Source organism: Terrapene carolina, unplaced genomic scaffold (assembly GCF_002925995.2).
Source record: "Terrapene carolina triunguis isolate 2854851 unplaced genomic scaffold, T_m_triunguis-2.0 Scaffold198, whole genome shotgun sequence".
In the NCBI taxonomy this organism is placed as follows: Eukaryota; Metazoa; Chordata; order Testudines; family Emydidae; genus Terrapene; species Terrapene triunguis.
The window spans coordinates 5,476,112-5,497,077 of NW_020664549.1; the positions used below are offsets into that span (position 1 = coordinate 5,476,112).

Sequence of the window (20,966 nt, forward strand, 5' to 3'; positions counted from 1 at the left end):
TGTGTCATCTGAAGCTATTTATGAAAGAATCCCATTATAATTTCACCTCTGCTACATAGTCAGGGACACAATCAGGTTAAAAATATTGCCTAACAAACAGTTCCTTACCTGCATTAGTAGGAGTACCTAGACATTATTAAAGCAAAGGAGGTTTTTTAAAAAATACCTTTAATAATGTACGCTGCTCAGTTACTTTCTGCCTTTCACTCAGCTGGGACTATGGAAAAGTGGGTCACTTTCATTTTTGTTTCTAGGCAGCTTCACTTCCTGGTTTTGCAGTAGCCCAGGGCTGCAATTTAAGGACTGGAAACTCTTGAAGTAAATGTTTTAAATCCATATTTGTAAATGTTGCTTTATGGAGCCAGGTTCTCCAAAGAGCTCATTTTTGTTATAATCAGGTTTTGTAAGCCCTTCTATTTTTCCTCAGAAATCTTACACCTACAGCCTATCAATGCAGTGTCTTTTTGGTTTTAGCTCAGGAAAGATGAAAATCAGATGGCAAAAATAATAGTGAAAAATATATTTTGGGCTATACAATGCTTTGGCTTTTAAGCATTGGTTCTAGCAGGGAGTTCTGCTTAAAACCAGACAGCAAGATATGGCTTTTTTATTTTCAATCTTCCATGTGGGTGTTGTCAATATAGAGAATTTTGTAACATTATGTTAAGTAGTTGACATTGTCACGTATAATCTACAGGTCTCTTAACGAGCACCCTATGAATTCCTCCACGATCCTGTATTTTCCACAGGACATCACTATAATTAAAAACATATATAGAAAAACATTGCATGATGCATTACTGAGCAGTCTCCATTTGATGAATTAATTGACGGACTATAGAAGTGAGTAAAAAATCATCACACACACTCACACACCATAATCACATTCCTGGATCTAAAGAGAGTGCCTGAAAGGACACATTTTTTAAAAAAAATCTCCAGTCGGAATGGCAGCATTTTAAACTCACTTTGCACAGGTGTAAAGGATAACACAAATTGCAAAGCAATCAGATCTGGTACTTCTATTGTGATTTTATTATTTACTGTTGCATAGCACCAGGTGTATTTTTTTTAAGTTCCTTACCTGTGTTACTAAAGCTTTATATTATTAAAAAGCAGATTTAAAACAAAAAGCACATCAGAGCGGGCTTGCTTCTCGTCTCATCTGCATTGGTGTAAATTGAGATTAAACACCATTATGTGGGCTTGATTCTTCTCTCAAATCAGTGTAAATCAGGAATAACCCCACTGAATTCAGTGGAATCACCGAGTGTCAAACTGGTCTGAGAGGAGAATCACCCCCAATATTTACTTTTTTCCATTTGTCCCATTTGTTTAATTTTTTCCTGCATTTTTCTAAACATTAAAAATAGACTAATCAGTTTCCCTTTCATTTTTAGTCTGTTTCACTTTCCAGTAGCCAGGAACAATATTGTGTGTTTAAATTAGGAACATACAGAGGAATTTGCAGGGGATTTTTTAAATCAAAACAGAAAAGCCAGGATATGCTTGTTTTCATTACATATATGTATTTGTTTTCTTAAGGTCATGAAAAATATCCTATTCAAAAGATAAGAGCAATTTACAATTTGGCATAACATGTTAATTTTGTATTGGGAAAAAAAAGCTTTTATTAAAAACATACTACCCAAATTTAAAAATGTCAGACGTCCGTGCCTAAAGTTAGGCACCTAAATCTACATTCAGGGTTCTAAGGGTGACAAACTGATAAACGAACGTTATTGACGTGCAGTCTGACTTGTGATTGGAATTTTCAAAGGAGTCTGACAGAATTAAGCACCCAACTCCCATTTAATTGCAATGGGATCTCAGTACCTAACTCCTTTAGGTTTCTTTAAAATAAACCTGCTCTGTGTTCCTTAAGAGTTTATGCGCTTTTGAAAAGTACTACTACTAGTAATAGTTGTATTGCATTAGTTCCTAGAAGCCCTAGTCAGGGACCACGACTCCACTGTGCTAGGCGCTGGCCAAAAATCCTATCCCTCCTATAAGAGTGGCCTGATTTCCAGAAATACTGAGAATCTCAGCTCCCATCCAGATCCATAGCCCTAATCCTGCACTGAATTTTGCATAGGTGAACCTTTGTGCCCACGCTGAGCTCATTGCAGGCTCAGACCTGGTGAGAGCTGCAGCTACTCAGTGCGTCTGAAAATCCAGCTACTTCAATTTAGGTTCCTAAATCTTTATTTAGGAACTGAACTGTAGGCATGCAGATTTGAAAACTTTGGCTCTCAGAAATAGCTCTGCCATTTCAAAATAACAGGACAACGAAATATGATATTCTTATCAATAAACTAGGCAAATACAACTTAGATGGGGCTACTATAAGGTGGGTGCATAACTGTCTGGATAACCGTACTGAGAGTTGTTATTAATGGTTCCCAATCCTGCTGGAAAGGTATAACAAACGGGATTCCGCAGGGGTCTGTTTTGGGATCGGCTCTGTTCAATATCTTCATCGACGACTTAGATATTGGCATAGAAAGTACGCTTATTAAGTTTGTAGATGATACCAAACTGGGAGGGATTGCTACTGCTTTGCAGGATAGGGTCATAATTCAAAATGATCTGGACAAATTGGAGAAATGGTCTGAGGTAAACAGGATGAAGTTTAATAAAGACAAATGCAAAGTGCTCCACTTAGGAAGGAACAATCAGTTTCACACATACAGAATGGGAAGAGACTATCTAGGAAGGAGTACTGCAGAAAGGGATCTAGGGGTTATAGTGGACCACAGGCTAAATATGAGTCAACAGTGTGATGCTGTTGCAAAAAAAAGCAAATGTGATTCTGGGATGTATTAACAGGTGTGTTGTGAGCAAGACACGAGAAGTCATTCTTCCGCTCTACTCTGCGCTGGTTAGGCCTCAACTGGAATATTGTGTCCAGTTCTGGGCACCGCATTTCAAGAAAGATGTGGAGAAACTGGAGAGGGTCCAGAGAAGAGCAACAAGAATGATTAAAGGTCTAGAGAACATGACCTATGAAGGAAGGCTGAAAGAATTGGGTTTGTTTAGTTTGGAAAAGAGAAGACTGAGAGCGGACATGATAGCAATTTTCAGGTATCTAAAAGGGTGTCATAAGGAGGAGGGAGAAAACTTGTTCATCTTAGCCTCTAAGGATAGAACAAGAAGCAATGGGCTTAAACTGCAGCAAGGGAGGTTTAGGTTGAACATTAGGAAAAAGTTCCTAACTGTCAGGGTGGTTAAACACTGGAATAAACTGCCTAGGGAGGTTGTGGAATCTCCATCTCTGGAGATTTTTAAGAGTAGGTTAGATAAATGTCTATCAGGGATGGTCTAGACAGTATTTGGTCCTGCCATGAGGGCAGGGGACTGGACTCAATGACCTCTCGAGGTCCCTTCCAGCCCTAGAATCTATGAATCTATGGAACAACTTTAAACTAACTGCAGAGTTTGAAACCCAAAGAAGGAGTAAGAGCCTGGATGGGAAAATGACCCTCAGAAAAAGAGAAACTGATTCAATTCATTTTCATTATCCAAGCTGGGAGAAATGCAAATCAAACAGACCATAAAGAGGGGACAAGTGAATTGGATTTTAAAAATTCTTTCACTTTTAATAGACTAATGCTATAATAACCTAGGTGAAGAAATGGGTGTGGTTTACAACAACGGTTCTGGGGAAAAAAGTGGGGGGCTGGTGGTCGGGGCTGGTCACACGGCGCTGGCTTTTCATTATTTCCAGCTGTTAAATCACATTAAAATAAGCTAAAAATACATTAAATACACTCCTACTGTTACTTTTCCACATAAGCAATTGCCGCAACTACTACAAGAATGTCATGGAGTGGCGAACATGGGTCAGAGGTGGGCCTGAACAATCACAAATAGAAGGGAAGATGGCCACAAGACCATCTATTAATATGCAGCCCATGCTGTGAAAAAGTTCCCTACATTACACTATAGTGCCCTGATTCTTCGTTCACGTACACTGGTGCAAATCAGGAGTAACTGCAGTAGGGGAACATATTCACATCCCCATCAGGTTGAAGTTGACTGTATCCCTTTCATAATTATTTATTTCTATTACAGCAGAGCCTAGGAGCACCAATCAAGGATCAGTCCCAACTGTGGTGCACAAGCAGGTAACAAAACCAGGTCCTGCCCCAGCTCACGAGCCAAGTGATTTTGTATATTTAAAAAAACAGGAAATGTGTTTTAAAAACTGGGGGCTCAAAGCTACTTGCGAGCATCTCTCTAAAAAATAACAAACAGCATCACGGTCTCAGAACTACAAGGTTCCCACGCTACCTTTCCCCCAGCAGGATGCCCAACTACACAGGAATCGTTTCTCCTTTAAACAAAAGAACAATGGGGGGGTTCTACCCTCTTTTAATATTTATATGTATACATGACAGCTCTGAAAAATAGTTCTCTTCTTGTCTCCTCCATCTGACCAGGTTTGTTTTGTTGGGGGGGGGGAGAGGAGGAGGCGGTTCTTGCCGCTTTTTCGCTACTGCTGGTTTTTCTCTCTTACCCACTTTCCACCCACCTTCCAACATTGGCTTTAACCACAGCAGCCCTTTTAAATCACCCTTCCCTTCCCCTTCTTTGCATCTTCCCCACCCACTGGTGATGGCGTAGCGTAGCCTCTGCTGGGCTCCACCCCTCAACTGGAAGGGCTTAAAGCTCCCTTTAGCTTAGCCTGCCTGCCCTTATTTAATTTGGAGTGTGATTTTGCTATTTTTAGCAGCTGGATTCCCTCCAGTAAGGCTTGGAGGGGTTTTTTTTTTTTTTTTGGTCCCTTTCCTATTTCCCCCTCCCCGCCCCCCCCCTCCCCGTGCAAATGATTTTGACCCAGCTTCCTTCCTCTTGGAACAATTTTTTTTATTTATATAAATAAGAGAGCCCTGGCTGGTCTGTGTATGTATGTGAGTGAGTCTCGCTTTGCCTGCCTTCTTGTTTCAGATCCGCATTTGCAATCAGCAGCAACCAGAAGGGGGGTTTGGGTTTAATTTGATCACAACACAGACACACAAGGGAAAAAAAACACACACACCACACAGATCCGGGATCGGGAGCAATTGGGGGTGGGGAGTCTTTTTTTTTTTTTTTTTTTCCGTTTTGTTTTGGGTGGAGGTGGTGGGGAGGGGGGTTAGTAAGTTGGTGTTTTGTTTATTTTGATGATTATTTTGTAGTCGAGTGGGCACCTGGGGGGGGGGCAAAAATCATTTTCAAATTGCAAATAATAATAATGAAGCCTGGTTTTTAGAATTTGCAGAGAGAAGCAAGCAAGGCATGCGGAATAAATATGCCCTTTGCTTTCCTTCTCATCATGCATTGCAGAATGGAAGTGGGGAGGGCTTTTGCTGGGCTTGGGGTAGGCAGAATTTGCAATGCTACCTTCCCTCCCCCTTCTTTATTTTTTTTTTTATTATTATTATTAAAGCACCTGATTTGGGAGGGGGAGGGGACTGCTATTTCTTCAGCAGGTCTCCGAGCTGATGGATGGAAGCCCCTCCGGAGACAACAGCTGAGCGCTGGGGGGGGAGAAGGAAGAGCAGCAGCGACGGGCGGGGGGGGGTGCCCTGCCAAAGAGCTCAGCTTGCAATCGGCTCCGGGTTGCTGGCGGAGTTCGCTCCTGCAGGGCTCGGGTGATGGTGGCTGGCTTGGGTGATGGTGCTGCTCCTGGTTGCCCTGTTTCGCCCCCCCCCCCCGTCCGCCTTTGCGATCTTTGCAAATACGCACACTCCGAGCCGGTTTCATTTTCAAATCGCGCGACAGCACTGTCCTCCACTTATTCATTTTTTTTGCCCTGCATTTCTGCCAATAGCCAGGCAGAGCTGGGGTGGGTTTGTTTTTTTCCCCCCTCCTTCATTTCTTTTGCAAAGAGCAGGTAGTGCATTGGGCTCGCAAGAAACCCCGCCTCCTCCTGGCCCTTTAAAGGGGCAGATCCCAGAGCTATGTCTCCCCCTCTCCAACCAAGAAGAGACTGTGGTAAATCCACTGCTGTGTTTTGGGGGGGCGGGGGCTTTCCTGTGGCTCTGTGCTGTTCATTATGTAAAGGGGTTGCTTGTCTTCTTTGGGTGCAATGTTCCCGACATGCTGTGGTGGGCTGATCGTACGGCAAGGGGGTACTTTTTATTTCTGCAGGGTTGGGGCTCTTTGATTTGCCCATCGGGGGGTGGGGTGGCAATAGAGAGCGGGCAGGGAGAAGCTAAGGTGTGTCTCTCTCCATAGGTGCTGTTGTTGGAGGTGTGAGAGTCTCTACCAGGAACAGTTTGTACAGTAGGGGTGCTGAGAGCTATTGAACCAAACTGTAAACCCTGTATGTGATGGAATCCACTTCAAGTCAGGGGGTGCAAGAGCACCCCCAGTTCCAGCAGCTGTGGGCTCTCCCTGGCTCCCAGACTTCCCATCCAGCTGGGGGTCAGGGCTTGGTTTCATTACAGGTCCAGACAGGAAGAGTTCTGTTGGTCTTTCCTTCTGTCTCGTTTAGGCTGAGGCTAGACTCAGTTGCAATCCAAAGGTGTGGTGATGGGGGAGATATACGATGGCTTTCCCCACTGTAAACTTTACAAGGTTTCTTTCCACTCCCACTCCTTCCCCCCTGAGGAGGGGTCTAGACCCTACTCCTGAAATCAAGCCATTCTCGCTGTGGGTGGTTTTGATTATAACCTCTAAGACACAGAGATCTTCAAAGGGCTTATGGTGTTGTCCCTTCCGGGGGTCCCCCGCTTTTTATCATGCTGGTTTTAAAGAATGGCTGCTCTACTAGAGTGGGGGGGTCTTCAAAGCAGCCCCTTGGAATGTTCGTAAAGTTCATAGGGAGGGAATTGCATGCGCCTCTTGTCCTGTGCCCTTCCTGTGCTTATAAATAAAACCGGTTTTATTTATTTTATCCCCTTGCTGTTGGGACTGCCCTGCTGTGTCTTCTGGGTGGTGTCCCTGTGACACTGTTCTGACAGGACTTCTTGGGCGTGTGGAGACTGAGATTTAAGCAAGAGATTTTCCCCTGTGGATATTGCTTTTCTTTTGTTGTTAATCTGTGAGGTGGTGATTGGGCTTTGATTGGTGGCTAGTGGCTGATGCAAAGGAACTGTGAAGTCAGTCCCAGATGTGGAGATTGGGGGGAGAAGCAAAGATTAAGGATATGAACAGCTTCCAAATGAGGAGACATTAATAAGACTGGGACTTTTCAGCTTGGAAAAGAGATGACTAAGGGGGGATATGATAGAAGTCTATAAAATCATGACTGGTGTGGAGAAAGTAAATAAGGAAGTGTTATTTACTCCTTTTCATAACACAGGAACTAGGGGCCATCAAATAAAATTAATAGGCAGCAGGTTTAAAACAAACAAGGAAGTATTTTTTCCACACAACGCACAGTCAACCTGTGGAACTCCTTGCCAGAGGATGTTGTGAAGGCCAAGACTACAACAGGGTTCAAAAAAATAGATAAGTTCATGGAGGATAGGTCCATCCATGGCTATTAGCCAGGATGGGCAGGGATGGTGTCCCTAGCCTCTGTTTGCCAGAAGCTGGGAATGGGCAACGGGATGGATCACTTGATGATCACCTGTTCTGTTCCTTCCCTCTAGAGCACCTGGCACTGGCCACTGTCAGAAGACCGGATACTGGGCTAAATGGACCTTTGGTCTGACCCAGTATGGCTGTTCTTACAAATGCCATGTCCCTTTCTCAGGTGCCAGCCAGTTGTCTGTCTGCTGTGCTTTTAACTTCCTGCTCCCCTGGCTGCAGAGGGTTAGGCCAGAGAGCAGGGAGACAACCATGTGATCTGACTAGATCCTCCCACACCCCTGAAGTCTTCTCTTCATAAGCTTAAGGCCTGGTCTGCACCTAAAACTTAGGTCGACCTATTTCACTTGGGGCTGTGAAAAACTGTGTGCCCAGAGCACTGTATGTAGTTAGGTTAACCTAACCCCTGGTGGGGATGCAGATGTAGACAGAAGGATTCATCCCTCAACCCAGCTACTGCCTCTTGGGGAGGTGGATGAACTATGCTGATGGGGAAAACTCTTCCATCGACACAGGCAACAGCTACGCTACGTCACTACAGTGACATGGCTGTAGGGTAGACTCTGCCTTAGACAGGGAAGAGACCTATCACATCCCTGCATAGATATAGGGCCATTTCCCAATGCAGCATAATCCTGCAGTGAGGTTGCCTGTTAGGGCCCCTGCAAAAATTGGCAGGGGATTCAGCCCAGAGAACCTGCAAATCTCTTCCTCACGGGTCCGTGCAGCTCTTGAAGGGGTCCATTGGAGGGTAGGGCCATCTACTGAGAGGTTTGTGTCTCTAGGCTACTTCCTGGCTCTCTTCCCTCCATGGCAACACAGCTCTGCCAAAAACCTCGCTACAGGGTCAGAATGGGGACCAGGAACCCTGAGTTAGCACAGTGGGCTGTTTGCTACAGGGCTGAGCCCTGCCCCATGCAGCCTCGGATGAGGGGCTTTTCCATAGGGCGGAGGGAACTATGTTGTGGGTCCAGTGCTCCCCACGCCTGCATGCCCAGGTTGTTAGAGATGGAAGGGAGTGCTCAGAGGATGTATCACATTTGACAAGCGTCCTGACTTCTTAACTGGATACCCAAATGGCCAAGAATTTTACTTAAAAACAAACCCAACCCAAAACATTGGGACCATATTTCTGAGGGAGAGAATCCTTGAAGGGCTTTTGGCTGTAGTGAGTAATACATAGGGGTGTTTACATGAGGCTGTGGCTTCTGAGGTTTACTTACTTGTGAGTCACTTCCACAACTGAACATGAGCCCATATGTACGGTTTTAAAAACCTAGAAGGTCTGTGCATTCAGGATGTGTGTGTGGTTTCCCTGGGCTTTCATCCCACTATGCAACTTTTTAGAAATCTGACCTTCCCAGCTTGGCCCTTTCAGACTATAGCAGTGAAGCCCTGCTGAGGACGGCTACGTGCCCATCACCGTGGGACGATAACTGTTGGTGTGAATTTGAGCAAACCGCCTGTTGCTGAGGGCAATTGTCTGCAAAGGGGACCCTGTTCGGTTGCTACAGCTGGGAGGGTAGAGGGGACTGACCATTGCTTGTCTTAGGCATGCAACGGTGTTGGAAAGAGCTTTGTCCTCTCCGAACACAACTTTCAGCGTCATTTGAATGGGATCCAGTTGCTGACAACTAATATCATTAAGCACCTGTTTTCCTGGGACATGGGTTCTCCATTGGAGGATTGTGAACAGGTTTCAGGGGGTTGCAAACACCCCTTCTTTATAGATGGGAGGAGGGTCCTTGAAACTTTTTTACTACTCTAAAGTATCCGGATTAACCTTTACCAAGGTGTTAGCTACCTGGAGCTGGATGGGAGTCCATTAACTCTAGATGGTCTCGCATGGACTACGTTAAGGCTTCCCTTGTGATCAGTTGGGGATGGGTTTGCCGACTGCTCTGCCACAGATTTATTCAGACAAACTAATTTAGATGTTGGTGTCACTTGTTTTAGTGAACCCGAAGTCATTTTGTTGGGCGTGGGTTTTATTTCCTGAACGCTGCTGATCCTTTTGGAATTGGACCCATTCTAGTCGCTGCTGACTTGGAGGCGACGTTATTCTGAGCACTGGTGGCTAGTGGCTTAACTGCTAGAAAAATGGACTTCTTTTGTTGAGTGTGGTTGGGGGCACACAGAGAATTTGGAGTTGCAGGGAGTCCTTGGTGCATGCAATAAGTGTGAAGGACACTGCACGGCTGGGGGAAGGGATAGCAGGGGAGCAGCGGCTGTGGAGGGCGGGGGAATCCCAGCTCCACCCCCACCCCCACCCCCAGTGCTGGGAGCCGCAGCTGGAGACAAGGAGCATGAGAACTCCACAGGGGAGCCAGCTGGGGCTGCCCAGGGGCACTTCCTTCTGACTGGCTTTAACAACTGCCCCAAGGTGACCTTTGCACCACTTCTCCCACCCACAGCTCCGCCACAGAGGGTACAGTTTGGCTCCAATGCTGCAGGGAATTGATTCAGACTAAATGTTTTGGGGTAGGGACGGTCTCTGTACAGCACCTAACACCATGTCAGTTTGGAACTTACTCCCCCTTCCATCCATTTCTCAGCCTGGCAGGATGACAACGGCTAGTGCAGGATGCATTTTGCTCTGTATGCCTTAAGATCTGCCTGTGACTTTGAGAGGGACAGTACAGAGCTGCGGGATAGCATCAGAAGAGCCAGGCACTCTGACTGGGTCAAGGTGTGGATCCTCTCCACATTTGGGGTGGGGTATTCTTGGGATCAGCATGAGATACAGCGGAGCTAAAGGTGGGTCTTATAGCAAAGGCACTGGGCTGGGATTTAGAAGATTTGATCCTTGACTACTCAGTGTGCAATCTAGGGCAAGTTTCTTCATCTCTCTACACCTCAATTGCCCATCTGCAGAGTAGGGGCAAATAATCCTCCTTTTCTCCATCTTGTCTTAGGCTGTACGCAATTCAGGGCAGGGACTCCCTCTTACTATTGCACATGTACAACACCTAGGACAGTGGGGACCCTGAGCTCAGCAATACAAACAACAGAAGCATAAATGCCCACTGGAGTATCTTCTCCAGGAGCCTTAGGGAAGTGTTCCCAAGACAAGAAAGGGAAGCACTGTACAGAACATGGATTAAAAACCCGATAGGCAGAGGATCAGCCTGAAAGACAGAATTGGTAGCTGGAAAAGCCCTTTAAGGTCCTACCTTGACCATCTCCCTATCAAGGTGGGATTATTCCCTGGTGGGGTACTCTGTGCAGCCTACTTAAAAGTTCCCTAAGCAATGGGGCTCCTGCCACTTTCCATGGGGAGACTATTCCATAGACTTCATGCATCTTGCTCTTTTCCTGGTAGTTCTGTCCAAGTGTGTATTTACACTCCTCTACCTGTGTAAATAACTAGAGGGTGCATGCAGTGAAGGGTTGCTGGTTAGCACCAGGCATAGCAGGAGGTGACTGTATATAATTCACTCCCTCCTTCACTGAACTCCTGACACCCCTGCCGTTCCGCCCCACCCTGACCTAAGCTGTGGGGTGTGTGGACAACTACGTGCAATGGCAGGGCCCAGACTTTCAAAGGGGGCCTCCGATTTTGGGTACTTGCAGAGAGGTGGGCAAAGAGCGAGGCACAAAAACCTTCATGTTCTGAAGGAAACACCAAGACTCCTTGCACTGCTGCTCCCCAAGAAACTTATTGCTGACAGATCCAACACAGGTCATTGTGGGGAAAGAAGGGTCAGAACTGGTGGAGAGTGGGAGGGGAGTGCAAGAGTCTGATGGGACACGGCAGATGCACTGGCCAGTGACCCCCCCCCCCAGTTTGTAATTCTGACTGCCAGGACCTGGGTGGCTTTCCCTAGGACACCATAGAATATTAGGGTTGGAAGAGACTTCAGGTGGTCATCTAGTCCAATCCCCTGCTCAAAGCAGGACCAACACCAACTAAATCAACCATGCACATGACCCTTCCCTTCTTTGTGCCCCCATTTCCCCACTAGTATTATGGGGATGATTGTGACCTATAGAACGGGGGTCATCTAGACAAGTGTTCTGTACTTACCGTTTTTTCTTCTTCTTTTGTCCTCTGGAAGAAAGACGATGAGTGAATCTAGTGCAAAATCCAGCCAGCCCTTGGCTTCCAAACAGGAGGAGGACGTGTCTGAGAAGAGAGGACGGGGACGACCCAGGAAGAAGCCTCAGGTATGGAGAATTGCTTTCTTCAATGTTTCTAGAGAGGGGTTCTATGAGGCATGCAGACAGGAGGTCTGTGGGGCGGAAAGGAAAAAAATGAGGCATCTCCATGACTGACTTGCCACCTGGGAGGCATCACCCATCTAGCACCCTCTGGTGGTTACAGCAAAGGACTGGGAGTCAGGGATCCTGGGTTCTCTCTTCAGCTCCGCCACTGCCTTACAACGTGTGGCAGCCTTGGGCAAGTTTCTTAACTTGTGATCCGCAAAATGAGGCTACTCCCGACATCGGAGAGGGCTGAATCGATGCTTATCGAGATTTCATACCCAAGATCTAGCATGGGGCAAAGCAATAGCCTCTATTGCCAGGTAAGATTAAATTCTGGCTTCCAAGCTGGGGCCAAATGGCCCTCTCCAGAAGGACTTAGAAGGCAAGGCGAAAAGGCACTGACTTGCTGTATGCCCTGTGGTTGCCACTGTAACATCCCTGCTTAGCAAAATGCTTTGAGAGCAAGTCAGTGGCAAAGCTAGGAAGGGAATCCAGGTGTCCCAATTCCCACTTAGTGTTCTAACCACTGGAGAGTGTCATTCCTCTGTTCCCTTTATTGTTGTATTATTACCTTAAGCATAAACCCAGGGAGCTGGGGAAGCACAAGAAATCGTGAGCACATCTCATTTGGGAGCTTAACTCTGCTCTCAGCCATTGCAGTTTCTCCACATTGACACCAGCCTAACCAACATCAGCAACTGGCCCTTGGTATCAATCTTTTAACTGCCCTGAGCCAGCTGATCCCACCTCCTTCCTCTTCCGGCTGGTGGAATATCTGCCTAGCAGGGCTCGGATTGGTGAGGGGAGGCAGTCACTCGGTGGAGGTGGGGGCAGGGCTGCGGGTGTTGGATTACTGGTTTGCTAATAGCTGCAGCTATAAACGGAAAGTGCCTGGGTATTAGAACTGTAGCAGTGACACCAGAATAATGCATAATTCACAAGATTGTTTTTTGTATGAGTCTCCAGGTGTCGAAATTTCAGGGTGCTCTTTCCTGGGCTATGGGCTCTTGGGTTAACTGTTTTATTGTTAAAGGGAGACATCCCAGTGCCCGCTCCAAAAATCAGGCCCATGGCCTTCTCTCTTGCGTCTCCAAATCTGGGAGGAAAAGCAGCCTCTTCTCGGAAGGTTCATGCCTTTCCTCCCCCTTCACCAATGGCCCGTTCCATCAGAAGTCCAGGTAGCCCCCGTATGCTTTGTCCCACATCCCTCCTGGGCGCAGTGTGACAGGTGCATTCTGTCCACAGCAGAGTGCGTCACTGAAAGCAGAGCTAGTCTAAGTGCAGGCCCTCTCTGGCCATCCGTTCGCTTTGAATTCCCACAGCCCTTGGAAACTACAGGTCCCAGCATGCATTGTTCCTTCTTGATCTGCCTCTGCTGCAATGCAAACACTAGCCAGGTGTTTTGGTTGGCATCTGTGTATTAAGACTGAGGGGGGTGGGTGCAGTGCCATGCTGTGGGCATTTCCATAACACAGGCCCTGTGGCATGCATGCCAGGACTCCGATTTATTTTGTTTTGCTGGGATTCCTTCCTGCTCTTGGGTGCAGTGAGATCCCACTTGGATGGGCAAGTGGGCTGTGAACGGGCTATGCTTGTCCCAGCCCTGCCTCTCAGCACTGATCACTGCAGATCTGGATGTCTGCTGACAAGTCCTGTCCTTTGTCTCCAGCAGGAACCCAGCGAGGCACCAACCCCCAAGAGACCACGTGGCAGACCAAAGGGGAGCAAAAATAAGGCCACTTCTAAAGGCAGGGTAGGTATGGGGTGGGAGGGGGAAAACCACATGACCTTCCCCATCCACTGCTTCTTAATGGCCATTTAAGATTGAAGTGACTCCTTGGCATTTGGGCACTGGGAGCCTGGGGGTGTCTGGTCACAAGATGTCCCTCTCCCTTGGATTTCTTGGCATCCACAGGATTTCTGTTCTGGGAAGCTGGAGGTGACGGAACTTCCCACACGCACGCACTGGGCTCAGTGGTGAGATTTCTAGCCCAGCTGTGCAGACAGACAGGGTTTGGACCAGACAGATGGGCACCCAGATTTTTGCAGGGAGGAACCTAGGTGCTCCCTACCCCCCTCCCCGCCCCTGCCATCACCAATACAGACCCCGTGAACTCCTCATTCAAGGAAGTCAATGATCACTGATGCTTGTGTGGAGAGATGGCGGGTGGAGGAACACGAGGGTCCCTTGGACTCGTCACGTGAAGCCGTTTGCATCCAAGTGGGACAGCTGGTGACATTTTGTTTCTCAGTGTCGGCAGGAGCAGCATCGAGGCAGCTGGGGTTTGCATGGCCAAGGCTGGGCAGGGAAAGATCAGGACCTTCTGCAGGGAGGAAAGTGGGGGTGGAGCAGGGAAATCTTACTATAGACTCTGGGCTGCGATCAGTTGGACGAGGGGAGGGCTCACATCACACCCCATCTTCTGTTTAACGGCAGCCTTGAGCATCCCACCATTATTCTAGCCAGCTGCAAACGGTGGACGGGCCCCAAAGGAATTGTGTGGGGCAGAGGATAGGAGGAGGCTCCTTTCTGAGCACATCCATCCAGACCCAGACTCTGCTGTGTGGGACCTTGGACAAGTCACTTTCTCCTGTGCCTCAATTTGCCCACCTGTAAGATGGGAATAAGGATACCCATCAGAAAGGACTGGCAGGAGGTGGGTGGAAGGTTTTGAGATCCTTGCTTCATAGAAGGACAAAGTCTTATAGCTAAGGTGATACTTAGGGAGGAATCTGTGGCAGCAGTGACCTAGCAGCAGCGTGCTGGTTCTCCCAGGGTCGCGTGTGTGTTAGGGAGGGGGATGAGGTTACCAGCTCCCTTCAGGCCCCCACCCGGCCCCCCAGGAAGTCTTTGAGGACAGACTGTATAAATGACAGAGTATGAGACATCGCTGGGAAGGGAGGGGTAGAGATATACAGAAGGTTCGTGTGATATGTGTGTGTGTTTGTGTTTTAAAGCTGTTTTGAAAACACGCGACTCATATCCTGCAAATTTCTCTGAGTCATGGGGCTGGCCTGGCCATTGCATGCTGGAAAATAACTCTGATTGGGGGGGGGGGGATCTAGCCCCGTGGGGCCATCTTTATGTCCAGCAGCCAAAGGGCAGCCTGGGAACTGCCACTCGTGTGAGTTTGACAAGGTGAGCTAGAAGACACCTGACCTAGAAGACAATAGAAATCAAAGATTTCCAGGGAAGGAGACGATGAGGGGGTGTTTCTTCGGTCCCCTCTGTGGATTTAAAAGTTCTCTCTGTGTTTAGAAAGCTGCAGTAACACCTGGGAGGAAACCTCGAGGCCGGCCCAAAAAATCGGTAAGTGGAACCTTCCTATCCTAATAGTTCTCCGAGGCCCAATTCTGCCAGGTGCTGAGCCCTCTCTGCTCCCAGTGAATGGAGAGTATGCAGCACCCCACAGGATCAGGCCCTTGCACAGATGCAAGGTGGGGAAAGAGGCCTGCTTCTTGCAGGGAGGAAGCCAGTCTTGAGGGGGGTGGGATCAAGAGGAGTAGCAGGAAACTCAGCTGAGCCTCTTGTGCCCTGGAGGAATCACAGTGACTGCAGTCCGGGTATTCCACACTGCAGCTGGATGGCTTCACCTCTGCGCTGTAAGAAAAGCTGGTCTCTATTCTTGGGGCTTTCCAGGTGGTGGTGGGCTAATGCATGTACTGACCCTGGCTAGTCTGCATGGATATCAGTGCTCGCAAACTGCTACACTCCATGCCATAGCCGTTGTACTGCTGATAGGAATTCTCCTTTTGCACCGAAAGCTGGGCCTGAAATCTGTCTCTTCTGTCGTTGTGAATTTCCATGAGAACCATGCGGTTCGACGTGGTCCCACGCTCATTCGACTACTTTGCAACCACAGCAGCACCACAGAGAGTGGAAGGGGCTGAGATGCAAGGAGCTGCATCTCTGTGCTGGACATTGGCAGCACAGGCTGTGCTCTAACCGAGTAGAGGGCATGTGGTTGTGTCTTGATACTGGAAGCTCCTCAGGACCTGTGCTAAAATATAGCAGGGGGGATGCAACCTAATCTCGGGGCTGGAAGTTCCTAGGGCTGTGGCATTGAATTAGCAGAAGGGTCGTAGTCCTGCGTCCGTGCCAGATGTCCTTGGAAGCCGCGCTGTGATACACCTTAGGGGTGTGATGCAGTGTACTGTAGTCGAGGGGACAGTCACATCCTGGTGCCGGATGACGCCCGGGGGAGTACAGCGAGGGGATGAGTGTCTCCGTGCCACAGGGTTCCTGGGAGGTAAACTGTAATACAGTAGGTGGTAATCCACCTCTCCGTGGTCCATGACAACTCTAAATGGCTGTAATTAGCTCAGTGTTCTTTCCCTGCTCCCCAGAGTGACTAACAGGAAGTGGCTTGTTCTCTTCAGCTAGCTGGCACAGGCCTGCCCAAGGCTTTGTGGTGTGTTACCAGGGTGGCATTCCTGCAGAGTGAGTGTGCAGCAAATTCCCTCTGCCCCCATATGTTGCTCCTCTTTCTTCCCTTTCCCAGCCACCGAGGTTCTCTGGCTGTCACAGACCCTCCTGCAGAGCCTGGCAGTCTGAGCTTCCCCCAGCAGCACCCCGCCCCACCCCAGCAGCGATAAGCTACTGCAGCAGCCCCACCCTTCCCCTGCTGTAAACTGCTATCTGCTGCCCTAGGGAGCACTCTGCTGGCTTCAGGAGCTCTGCAGAACCATGGTTTTCTTGCTTCTCTCCAGGTTAAGGCGGCACTGCCTGCCTCTTCCGCTGGATCCCCTTGTACAGCCAGCTTGGATAGCCTGGCAATTTGGGGCACCCTGTAAACAGTACTTGGATTCCTCCCACCTTCCCCTAACTGCCCTACGGGTTCCCCTGCATCCCACCAGCCCCCTGAGAATTTCAGTCTTTGCTGTCTCCAGCCACCACCTTGAGTTTTCCCTTTCTTTGTACACCCCGTAAATTCCTCCCTGGTGTAACTCCATTCAAGCAAAGCATTAGGCTGCTGTCAAGGTCACATTGCATAGCAGATCCCTACCCACCCACCTCAGGCTCAGCAAGTTGCAACCTCAGCCCTTGGCAGAAGCATCCTTGCTAAACGTGCCATGCTCACCCGCTGCTGGTTGGCTGTAGTGACCCCACATCCAGAGAAGGGGAGGAAGCCTGGATAGTTGCTTTCCAATATCCTGCACCAATGCTGCGAGATGCTGCCGCTTGCCACCAGATTTGGAGAGGTCTCCTAAATGCAGCTTTGAAGGGAGTTTGTCTGGAAACTCAGACAAGGGATAACAACATACATGGTGCACAGTGCACTTGGCCGCTCGCTCTTCAAGACGTAGGTTCAAATCCCAGCTTGGACAGCAAGAGGGGAAGACTTGTTCTAGGCCTGTCTGGTAGAAAAATGCCTGTCTTGCCAAATTCTAGAACCATCCCTGGCTGAATGAGGCCCGAGATGGGAACAGCAAAGGGTGGGCTTCAGATCTAGATTGAGGTGCATTCATAAAACCACAGGGGACTGTTATGATCGAGTCTGGTCTCCTGCACAACGCAGACTACACAAGCGTCCCCAGCATTCCTGTGTGGTGAAGGGAGGGGATTGGGGTGCTTTGCCCTAGCAAGAGCAGCTGGGGGCTGGGCTGGCACTGCAGGAGTCTAGTGCAAAGCTGCATCACTGGAACTTGCACAATCCCTGACTCACTAGTGTTCTAGAACAAACATAAGAACGGCCACACTGGGTCAGACCCAAGGTCCGTCTAGTCCAGGATTCTGTTTTCCACTGCCAGGTGCTTCAGAGGGAAGGAACAGAACAGGTAATCATCAAGTGATCCACCAAGCTCACCTCAAATTATTTTTACAGTGTCTTTGGCTCTGAAATCTGCAAATTCCTTTGCAGGCTCCCCGGGGGAGCTGTTACCTGAAATTCTCCAAGCGAAACCAATGTCTACACTGAAAACAGCTCAGTCTGCGAGCAGGGCCTTGGGTTCATACAGCTGCAGGATTTTCTAGCCAGCTTCCTCGCTCCCCAGGTGGGGCTGCCAAACCCCTTTTTCTATTCTGGGTTGCCCTGGCATGCTGGTTAACCACGATCCGCTTCCCAGGAGCGGAGAAGGGTTAACCAGGGCCCATCCCTCACTTCCTTCCTTCGCTAAGTGAGAAGGTCTGTGTCACTGGAACACTTTGTATGGAATTGGCAGCCGCTTTCCGTGCCGGCTTCAATGGTTTATTTTTTTATGAATGAAACGCGAGGAAGTGGAGGTTGCTGACTCACGGCTGAGTGTGAGGGTGACTCAGACTGTTTTGAGAGCGTGCGTGTCTCTTTAAAGAGAGCCAGGCGGAGGAGTGCGTTTCAAGGAATGCCTTCGCTCCGGTTCATGCCATCGCTGTGGCACTTAGCCCAGGGGTTCCTGCCAGCAGTGCTGACGCGTGCCCCCTGCCTTGCAAGTTTGGGAGGTGGGGTGAGCAAGGGAGGGTGCTGCTCTCCGAGTGGGCGAACAGAGGTCCATTGCAAAAGGGGGGGAGGAAGAGCACAGTTGGTCTTAACAGGCATGTTGAGATTCCAGCTGCTACTGGGGTCCCCTCTTGTGGCCTCTGGGAAGCATTGCATCTAGCCGGTGGATATGTTTTTTGTTGGGCTATTCACGTCCATGAAAGTTACTGGTGTTGAGTATTTCTGCTATGACCGAGGCTAAAGACCTACTCAGGACCAGGGCCCCAGGGTGCACACCACCACATTAATACCTGAGACTGGCCCTGCCACCATCAGCCAGTGCAGGTGCTTCTCCCTGAGGACGGTCACCAGAATCCATTACAGGGGCCCGTTGGAGGCACAGAAGTTGGGGTGTCTCCTTGGCAGAGGCGCTATGGTCCAATGCTAAGAGCAAGGGGCCGAACGTCAGGATTCTTCCACGTTCAGTTGCTAGCCACCGCCACGTATGACACGACCTTGGTTACGTGACTCTGTCGCTCACTCACTTTTTAATCTGTAGCTCTCAAAGCACTTTCCAAAGACGGGCAAGTGTCCTTATCCTCATTTCCCAGGTACAGAAACCGGGGCGAAGAGGCAGAGTGACTTCCCCAAAGTCACCGTGGCAATACTGGGACTAGTTCGGATCTGTGCCTTGGAGTGGAGCCAGTTCCAAGTGCCTGGCTGGGCCTGGCAGTGCTTGGGAGCTTGATTTGAAGTTAAATCTGGTTAGGGCTCCACTCAAAGACCGTTGAGTGTGAGTATTTTAAACATACAGAGTCATCAAAGGGGCATATCTAAAGAGGGCTGTATCTTTAATGGTGCACTAGACATGGCGTATGCGCCTACGCTGACCTGGAGCCAGGCTGGCCGGGTGCTACCTCACTCCTCCCTTCTCTTACAGCAGAAGGACGAAGAGGAGGTGAACGTTTCGCAGGAGTCATCCGAAGAGGAGCAGTGAAAACGCTTGAACCTGGCACTACCTCATCATTCAACTTACCCATTTCTCGTCAAGTTCTTGGACTGAGGAAGGAACGAAACAAAACAAAAATCCTTGGTGGGGTTTTTTTTTTCTCCTCCGCCCCCCTGCACAACTTTCTCACACTCAAACAGCAGCAGCACCGGAGTACAGATCAAACCGACGGAGCGGCCGTCACGCTCGCTGACGGACGCTGTTAACTCGAAGGGGGAGAACGGGCTCTGTTGTTTCTCTTTCTTAGTGGACAGGGTTAAAATTTAGCCTACTGGTTTATGTAGTTTCTTTTGTTCCTAGTGAAATTCACTGAGGGAAGGCTCCTGTAGAACAGTTGCTTTATTGTTTTGTGATTTTTTTTTTCCAACACACTTCTTGGTAGGGAAAGGAGGGGAGGGGGCTGCTTATGGCTGTCTATATTTTAGTTTTCTTTTTTAAACTACAGTAGTTGGGGACAGATCTGTCAAAGCCCCCCCGCCCACACACACACACACACCCATTTTCCCTGCTGCACCCCTCATCTCCACTTTGCACAGAAGCTGCCGCCAGCATGCAATTGAGAGGAGCCTCTTCCTGCAGCCCTGAGAGGGGAGCCAAGGTCCAGGAGGGGGGTTAGTCTGAGAGAGCTGGCTGAGCACCACTCCCCCCGATCATCTCAAACTCCCTCGTCACTCACAGCCGCAGAACTGCCTGACGCTTCCTCCCATTTCCCTCAGCTCTGATGTTCTGGCCCACCCTCCTCAGCTGCTGGCCCTGCGGGGAAGATTTGAAGGTGGAGGCCTCGAGGCTGCCCTTCCTGCTCTTAGATCCCCTAATTGACAGAGCTTGAAGGGAGCTCCCTCTCCTGTTCTGATCCAGCTCCGGCCGAGCTCCCCAAAGCCCTGTGCTGGCCTAGGGGAACCATCACCCTTGTCGTTTTCCCCTTTGGGCCCAGCAGCAGAGCTGAACTATGCATTAAAATCACTTTGGGGGTAGCCCAACGGTACCGCTTCCATGGCTGGCTGCACGAGGGACTCTGAGCCGCAGCTACGTGTTAACGGTTTGTTTCAGTTCAGCCAAGGCATGTTCTGTTGGGACTGACGTGTGATCACACCCAGCACGCAGAGTCCCGCTGTGAGAATATGCCACGAGATAGGGCTCTAGAGCAATGGCCAGGGATTCAGGAGATGTGAGTTCTATTCCTGACTCTGCCGCTGGCCTACCCACGGCAAGTCACATCACCTGTGTGCCTCAGTTTTCCCCATCTGTAAAAGGGGGATAATGATACCAACTGCCTTTGTAAAGTGCTGGAAGAGCTACAGATGAAAAGTGGTAGGCAAGAGCTAAGTGTTACCATCACATGCATTTTGAAGGACCCTTAGACATGCCTACAGCGCATCCTACTGGTGATAGAGCAGTCACCTCCTTGCAGTCAGAAGGGTGGCACAGCTGGGGCTTGATGCTGGAGCACAGAGCAGACACAAGGTACAGGGACCAGCTGGCAATCAGATCCACCCCCGCCCCCACAGGTGACCAGTGCACAATCGCAAGCCTGGAACCAGGGCACAGCCAGATTTGTCTGCATTACTCTGGGGCAGAGATTAAAACTGACCTGCTGCCATCTTGAGAGAACCTTTAAGACTCAGTGCTCAAGAACAATTGCCCTTTTGTTTTAAGTTACAAAGTCCAGCCATCCCTTGCTCTCTTATTAAGGAAGCACTAATGCTTTTTGCATCCCTCCTTCCAGCTTACAACAGCAGACTTCCCTCTCGGCAGAAGACCGAGACCCCCCCCCCCGCCCCCCGCAACGCACAATAGACATAACACTGCACCATTAGCTGCCTTTTCGCTTCAGA

At 49.1% G+C, this 20,966-nt stretch overlaps 1 protein-coding gene across 5 annotated transcripts; it reads left to right on the top strand.

The window, feature by feature from the left end:
* Window positions 1–4,832: 4,832 nt before the first annotated feature.
* Window positions 4,833–20,325, top strand: LOC112106119 (high mobility group protein HMG-I/HMG-Y). Of its 5 annotated transcripts, none has more exons than XM_024199189.3 (6): window positions 5,951–5,979; window positions 10,437–10,715; window positions 11,580–11,688; window positions 13,397–13,480; window positions 14,987–15,037; window positions 19,063–20,325. In XM_024199189.3, exons 3-6 carry the CDS (start codon window positions 11,587–11,589, stop codon window positions 19,117–19,119), a joined length of 294 nt encoding a protein of 97 aa, XP_024054957.1. In that variant the 5' UTR covers window positions 5,951–5,979; window positions 10,437–10,715; window positions 11,580–11,586; the 3' UTR covers window positions 19,120–20,325. The 5 variants fall into 5 exon arrangements, with proteins under 5 accessions (XP_024054958.1, XP_024054956.1, XP_024054957.1 ...); XM_029912303.1 differs by having other exon boundaries at window positions 19,066–20,325; XM_026655167.2 differs by having other exon boundaries at window positions 13,400–13,480.
* Window positions 20,326–20,966: the final 641 nt, after the last annotated feature.